At 50.7% G+C, this 7,483-nt stretch overlaps 1 protein-coding gene across 2 annotated transcripts; it reads left to right on the top strand.

The window, feature by feature from the left end:
- Positions 1-181: 181 nt before the first annotated feature.
- On the top strand, positions 182-6,688 carry AK2 (adenylate kinase 2). 2 transcript variants are annotated; one of them, XM_009081585.1, is made up of 6 exons: positions 182-308; positions 2,192-2,302; positions 2,402-2,496; positions 3,065-3,137; positions 3,746-3,941; positions 5,856-6,688. In XM_009081585.1, exons 1-6 carry the CDS (start codon positions 234-236, stop codon positions 5,861-5,863), a joined length of 558 nt encoding a protein of 185 aa, XP_009079833.1. In that variant the 5' UTR covers positions 182-233; the 3' UTR covers positions 5,864-6,688. The 2 variants fall into 2 exon arrangements, with proteins under 2 accessions (XP_009079833.1, XP_009079832.1); XM_009081584.1 differs by lacking the exon at positions 5,856-6,688 and having other exon boundaries at positions 3,746-4,139.
- The last annotated feature ends 795 nt before the right edge of the window (positions 6,689-7,483 follow it).

Raw genomic sequence — 7,483 nt, 5'->3', positions numbered from 1 at the left:
CCTGGCCCTGCTCTGCCGGAGATTCCGCGGCTGTGTGCCGGGCCGTGCCACGTGCTGTCCCGGCGCGGATCGGTGCTGCGAGTGTGGGGCACAAGGCCCCGCCGGAATGAGGGCCCAAGCCGCGGTTGGGTCTCAGTCCCCGGGATTTATCACCGAATCCTCACCTCTGTCCTCTCCCGCAGGCTCCGAAGTTGGCCGAGACGTACTGTGTGTGCCACCTGGCAACCGGGGACATGCTGCGGGCCATGGTGGCCTCGGGGTCCGAGCTGGGCAAGCGGCTCAAAGAGACGATGGATGCCGGGAAGCTGGTGGGCCGGGAGATGTGTGTGGAGGGGAGATGGGCTGGGAGCACCTGGAATGAGAGCAGACAAAATCCACCTCCTAATTAGAAGGCTCTATGACAAATCCAATTAGTGTAGGAAGGCAGATTGCAGGGTGAAGACAGGGGTGGTTGTTTTCCTTCTATTACCCTGCAGGAGCAGCATCCTATAAAAACCTCCTTCCTCTTCAAAATTACTGTTTGCTTACCAGCAGTCCATGTCCCTGGGGTGGTTCTTGCTTTTAGGCTCACAGGGTGCAGTCTGGCTGGCAGTTTTCTGGCTCCTGAACACTGTTTTGAGGTGAAGGTTTATCCTGGGAGCTGCAGGATGTTACAGCTATGCTTTGTGGCTCCTGTCTCTCTTCACGTGATGTCTGGCTTGCAGGTATCACTTCAGAGGGTTCAGCTGCATCCCAGCTCTTACATAAGTGCTATTTGCCTGTAACTATAAGGTGAAAATAGACTTTGAAGTGTTGCTGTAATAGCTACAGCAAGTGCTGCATCAGGCTGTGTGAGAGAGCCACTTCGCATCCCCAAGAGACAAGAGTTAGAATCACTGACACTCATTTTCTGAGAGTCTAATTATCTCACCCAAACAACTGAAATATCTCAGGGGAAACTTGAGTAACCACAAATTGCAACAACTTGCCCCAAAGCTGAGCAGTGCAGGGCAGATCTCAGGCATCACTGCAGCTGTCAGGGGCTCAGAACACCCCAGGGAGAATCTACAGGCCCCAGATGGGGAGAGTAACGTGGCTTATCTCAGCTTTTGCTCAGAGCTCACATTGCAACACTGAGCCTGCAATACCCAGCTGGTTATGAAAGATAGGGACGTTATCTGGTGAGGCTGGTGGTATCTGCCACGTGTGTGTGTGGCAGCAGCTCCAGGCTGCTCCATGGGTACATCCTGCAGTGTGTTCTGGCTCTGTGATAACTCTGCTGCGAGCAGCTCTTGGGGTGGGTTTATACTCAGAGCCTTTCCTCTGAAGGGTGTAATCAGCAAAGCACAGAAGTGAGTTGTTGCTTCACCCAGACTTCCCCCCTGCCAGTGTGCTCCCTGCTCCAGGGCTGTTGTTTGTGTGTTGTGACAGCTTAGTCTCCAATCCTGCTGGGTCCCAGCTGCATGTGCTGGAGAAAACAGCACTGCTGAGGAGAGCTGCTCCCAAATAAACAGCTATTGTTGGGTCTGCAGCATCTGTTAGTGCTTTCCAAACACTGCAGTATGGCAAAGGCACTAATCCCAGCAGTATGCAGAGATTGTTATATGGGAAAAACTATCCAGAGCTTGTCAGCACCTACTGGGCCTTTACCTACACAAGATTTATGGGAGGCAATGAGCAACTTGCCTGCTCTGCCCTTCCTAACTGGACCTGCCTCCTGCAGGGAGATGTGTAGGTGAAGGTACAAAGTAACAGGAAATGAAGGTTGTGTTGGTACTTTCAATTGTGAAGTGGTGTTAAAAGAAATAATGATCTTGGGAGTTTGTATTTGAGCTGACAGATACAGCAACCTTTGTAACAGTGAGGTTACAGTGCTGGTCCAAGTCCCTGACAGGCTGGAACGTCCCTGGAATGTATCATTAGGCATGTCCTGGTGTTGCAGCCATGCAGGGAGTGTTTCCCTGATGTGGACAGATCTGAACATGCAGCTTTCACCCTGTTAACTGCGGTGCCCTGTGCTGTGGCTGCTGCCTCTGGTACCAGGGAAGGCTGTCAGAAGGGCCTGGGCACTGGCACGAATCCTAGAATCACAGTATGCTCAGTTGGAAAGGGCTTATTGAGTCCAACCCTGCACAGAACAAGCCCAAAATCACACCATGAGTGCAGCAGCTGTGGGGTGTCCCTCCTGACCACGTGCCTGTCTCCTCTGCAGGTGAGTGATGAGATGGTGGTGGAGCTGATTGAGAATAACCTTGACTCCCCTCCCTGCAAGAACGGGTTCCTCCTGGATGGCTTCCCACGCACGGTGAAACAGGCTGAAATGGTATGTGAGCCCTTGTCTGGGGACTGCTCTGCACCTCCTCCCCTGCAGACAGGGTCTCTGGTCCCCCTGCCCCTCTCAGGTGGGTGTTTGCTCTTGCAGCTGGATGACCTCCTGGAGAAGAGGAAGGAGAAGCTCGACTCTGTCATTGAGTTCAGCATTCCTGACTCCTTGCTGATCCGGAGAATCACTGGACGGTAATCCCTCTCTCCCAAACACTCAGTGCATGGGGTCCAGGGTTTCCTAGTCTATGGAAGAGCATCCTAATTTCAGATCCCAAGCTGTGCTCACAGTGCTTTCTTTGGGCTAGCTGTGGTGTTAAGTTGTATTAGATTTCTGCCCTGATTTCCTATGGCTGGACCAGCCTTGAGCAGAGCCCCTTCCTTGCCCTATAAATCAGGGATTGCTGCTGGGAATGAGCAATCCTTGGTGCCCCAGCTCAGCCTTTAAGGTTGTACTTCTCCAAAGCTGTTACTGCTCCCTTACACAGGACACTGCATCCTGTGCCACCCTCACACTTCCAGGAGCCAGACCCTTTCCCCACTAAAGCAGGAAGTAAAAATTGCCTTCTCCCATCTCCTGGCACAGCTGCTTCTCCAAACTGAAGAGCCTCTTGGTACCAAAATAACTACAGAGAATTTTCTTACAAGCGAAAGGCTAATGGTGTTGCTGTTGCAGATGTTTGTGTGCTGCTGATGAGTGGCAAGTTCAGGAGACCTTGTCCTGGCACTAGGCTGCTTTGCTGACACTTCCTTTCTGTCTCAGGCTGATTCACCCAGCGAGTGGCCGCTCGTATCACGAGGAGTTCAGACCCCCGAAAGAGCACATGAAGGACGATGTATGTGAGCTCCCAAGGCCACAGCTTACCTTGCTTTGGGTTTAGCTGATGCTTTGCAGTCTCCCTGGAAAAAAAAAAAAAACAAACTCATTTCTTTCCTTCTCTTGTACCTTCTGTCCTGGCTTTCTGGGGAGCGTGGGGAGCTGCTTGGGCAGCCTGAGCCGACGGCACTGCGGGGAGCGAGGCCTGGAGGGATGGATGAAGGGATGGCCGTTGTGCAGAGCTGGCCCGAGCTCTGCCAGCCCCAGACCTTGTTGGACTCTGTCCACAGCTGAAGTTGCGGTGGGTTGTGACTGGTTTCCATCCTGGGGAGCACCTGTAGCTGCTGCCTGCTCTTGGTGCTCCTTATAGCTAGCAGAATGGTGTGTGGGAGAGAGACCACGATGCTGAACTCCTCTCTTTGTGGGAGAGAGACCACGATGCTGAACTCTTCTCTCTTCGGTGCCCGCTCGCGGACGTGTTTTGGCTGCTCTGGGTTCATTCCCTCACCCCCCACAGACCGGGGGGTCACTTCTGCAGCTCTGCATTTAGCCTGGCTTGGAGGAGGGGAGAAGAGGGGAGTGTGCCAGGCTGCAGCTAGCTGGAGACTGTCCCCTTGCTTCTCCCAGGTGACTGGAGAGCCCCTGATCCGCCGCTCCGACGATAACGAAACCGCCTTGAAAACACGGCTGAAGGCCTATCACACACAGACCTCCCCCCTGGTCTCCTACTACAGCAAGAGAGGGATCCACACGGCGGTGGATGCCTCCCAGTCCCCCGACGTGGTGTTTGCTAGCATCCTGGCAGCCTTCTCGAGAGCAACATGTAAAGACCTGGTTATGTTCATTTAGGGCTCTGTCCCAAGGTGGAGCTCTTTCCTCTCTCTATATCTGTCTCTCTGTCTCTGTCTCTCTGGGGCCAGGGAGGGCATAAAGCTGGGCAGAGTAGGAGGGGAGGGGGCAAGATGCTGCAGCCCAGGGCAGGGCTGTGCTGGTTCTCTAATTAAACAAGCTGTTAATGGTCTGTCTCGCTCTATGTGAATGTCAGTCTGTCTGCGGGTTTGGCCTCTAGAGGCCGCAGTGAGCCCAGGCACGAGCTGCCAAAAATGGGGGCTGCACCCTTTTGGGTCAAAAAAGCTATTGTTTCGTCCTAGAAATGCACCTCCCTGGAAGGAAGTGTACTTCCAGCTTCTCCTGGCTGCTCCACAAGAGCCTAGGAGAAGGTTGGAGGTCAGCATTGAGTAACTGGTCTTCACAAGTGATGCTCTGTTAACTGCAGGAAGTGAAACTTGGGGTTGCTGTGTGGGGAAGAAGCTGTGGGAGGGACAGTTTGGTTGCTGCTTGGGCCTGGGTGACAATGTGTTCTCCTTGGATGTGTTCTTTTCTCTGTGGGATGGCAGGTTACCATCTGCACAGCCTGTCTTTCTGTTCTAATGGGACTTGGGGGGCAGAAAGAGGGTGGGGAAGAGCTGGGGGGTTTCAGCCTCTTGTAAGCTAATATAGCAAATTAGTGAGATGCTTCTTGTTATTGTAACAACATGAAGTCTCTAGTCAGTCTTGACAGTTACTGTGTGGCAAGTTGGAATCTCCTGAGGATAAGTAAAGGACTTGGGTTTTAGCTCTTCACTCTCGCCTTGGTTTTGACCAAGGAGATGAAGATGTGTTGAGCTTCTCCTGATCCCGAAGTCTAAATATAATAAAGCCTTATTGCAAAACAAATGATTTCTCAAGGCTGGAGAGACAGAGTTATTAACCACTGGCTCCATGTGCCCTTGAGCTTAACGACCTTCATTGTGAGCTCATGGAAATGTTCCTGTTTCTTGAGCAAATCCAACAGCTCTGTCAGGCTGTCTGTTAGAGGACACTGTGTGTGGTTAGTGCCTTGGCTTCTCAGGGCCATTCCACTGCTGTGTGGTGCCACTGCAGGGCTGGCACTGACCTTTGTCCGTGCAGGACTCCAGCCCTTCCTAGAGGACCCAGTAGAGATTGGCCCAGGTGAAACTTTGTCCTTTGGCCTTCCATGTGTGGTTACTGATTGTTCCTGAGCGCCCTCCTCTCTTGGGAGGTGACTGTCTCCTTCTGTGCACTGACCTGCTGTTTGTCCAGAGCAGATGTTTAATCCTCAGGAATCCTTTGCTCTTTTTCTCAGTAATTTCTATTTTGTCTGAAAATCTCTCTGTCCTCATACATCCTTTTCAGGGAAAAACCTCTTCCCTTCCAGAAAACTTATGAAATAACACCAAATACTTTCAGTTTCCAACTTGTTACCCTTGAAAGCATGTGACTGGGAGAAAGGGTTTGAAAGTAAACAGGGCTGGTTTTGTCAGCAGCCTGTAATCCCCTGGGATTCCCAGATGGTCTTTGCTTTGTCTCTTGGATTTTCTGTGGAAGGGCAGCCCCAGCACGTGGCTGGGATAACATTTAGCATGGGACTGCTGTACTCCAGGGAGGTGGAAGGTGTGATAAAGCTCCTCTGGCATCTCAGGGACTGGGTGGAAGCAGCTTTTACCTTGAGAGAGTCCAAAAGAGAGCTGCACACTGCCACAAACCAGTTGGCATCCCTGGATTTAATCATGGCATTACTCCCCAGCAAGAACATGTTCTTCCCCTCTCCATTCCTTTTCTCCCTTGAGCTCCCTTTGCATCCAGCTCCCCAGCCTTTTTCTGCCATAAACCATGCTTCATTTTGGGTTTTTTTCCCCCTAAATATTTTTTTTCTCTTTGTTCCCATTTATTCCAGCTGAGTGACTCCGTGAACCAGATGAGACACCACCACATGCTGCACACTCTGCTACATCACCCATTGCAGCCCTCCCCTGGGTGCAGGGAGGGCAGCTGGGGGGGTATGATCGATGGGAGGGGGGGAAAGGAGGTGGTAGACAAGGGGTTTGGGGGCTGATTTGGTTGGGTTTTAGTTGGATTTCTTACTTGGCAGAATCATTGTGAAGAGGAGATTGCCTTCTCCTTAGAAATCACTGTTTGGGGAGGCAAAACAATTGTACAGAGTGAACCATCTCTCAGTGATCAGCTGCAGGTCCTTGACCTGTTGGAGGATAGGGCTAGGTGCTATTCCAGGCTTTTCCAGGACTTTCAGGGCTTTTCTCCTGGACTCTTGGTACACTCTGAGGGCACTGAAAGGTTTGCTGTGATTTTTCTAAAGTTGCTTCCTGTCAGTGAGGACCAAAATGAACAAATGATTCATCAGTTCTGAAATGAAAAGGAAAAAGGTGCCATGGTCTTTTCCTGGAAGTTTTGTTTTTCTTGTTCTGCTGCATTCCTAAACCCTGGCATAGAGACTTCTTAAGGATTCTCTGCTGCTGAACAGAGGGGCCGTGGCTCTAGTCCAAACCTGCCTTCCTTGGGAATGGGGTGGCTTTTCTGTGATCTTGACCAAGCTGGAATTCACACAATGCTGAAGAAATGCAAAAGAGACTTTCTTAATTGCCTGCAAAAATAACACTTAATTGGGGTTGGTTTGGTTTTGGGTTTTTTTTGCATTTCTTTTTAGATCAAATGGTGCCTTGTCTAACCTCTGAATCAATAATAAAATAACCCCTTTACATTTGTATCTGGTGCTGTGTCCTCTTTGACCTGCAGACAGCGTGGAGGATGAGGAGGCAGATGACAGCATCAACTAACAATTGAGCTGGGTGGATCCTGGGGCCTGATCCTATCTCAAGGATGTTGTTCTGTGCAGCTGAAAATGTGGCTTGTAATTCCTTTTATCTCTTATCCTTGCTGAGTGTGTCCAATGCTTTAGATCACCATAGCAATGGTGTCTTTTGCTGCTTCTCTCTCCTGTTCCTTCATGCATAATGCTCAAAGCACTGAGCCCCTGTGTATCCTCTTTCTGTCCAGAGCTCCTTGCAGGTATTTTAACTCATGTAATTCCTTTTTTTCCTCCTCCCTTCACATCTCCAGTGTGTGGAGGAGATGATGTTATTTCCTTCTCTCCTGCAGCAACTGGAAGCCACATACTGTGTCTTCTGTTTCTGTTTGTTTGCTTCCTGCTTTTCATACCTTATTGCATCCCTCCTTCCACTTCTCTGAATTCACAGGGAAAAACCTGCCCTAATGCAGGGAATGAGGGTGTTTTCTGGCTTCCCTTTCTCCTCTGAGATTTCCCAGAGGAGGCAGATGGAGGGTCACTGTTTTTCCACACCTTGGTACTACCCTTGCAGCCCTTCTTGTGTTTGAGGCTTTGGTTCAGGCACTGTGGCCCAGCACCAGGAAGGGTCAGGCTGCATCCTGCCATTTCTTCCAGGAATTACTGTTTTTCCCAACATAATTGAGCTCTTTTGCTCCTCCACCATTCAGTTTCTGTTCTCAGATGTTCCCTCTCTGTACCTTCCATGAGGATTCTCCCTC

The sequence above is a fragment of the Acanthisitta chloris genome, unplaced genomic scaffold (genome assembly GCF_000695815.1).
Source record: "Acanthisitta chloris isolate BGI_N310 unplaced genomic scaffold, ASM69581v1 scaffold13289, whole genome shotgun sequence".
NCBI classification, from domain to species: domain Eukaryota; kingdom Metazoa; phylum Chordata; class Aves; order Passeriformes; family Acanthisittidae; genus Acanthisitta; species Acanthisitta chloris.
Note: the sequence above shows the minus strand (reverse complement) of the source record. Positions and strands in the feature narration are given on the sequence as shown.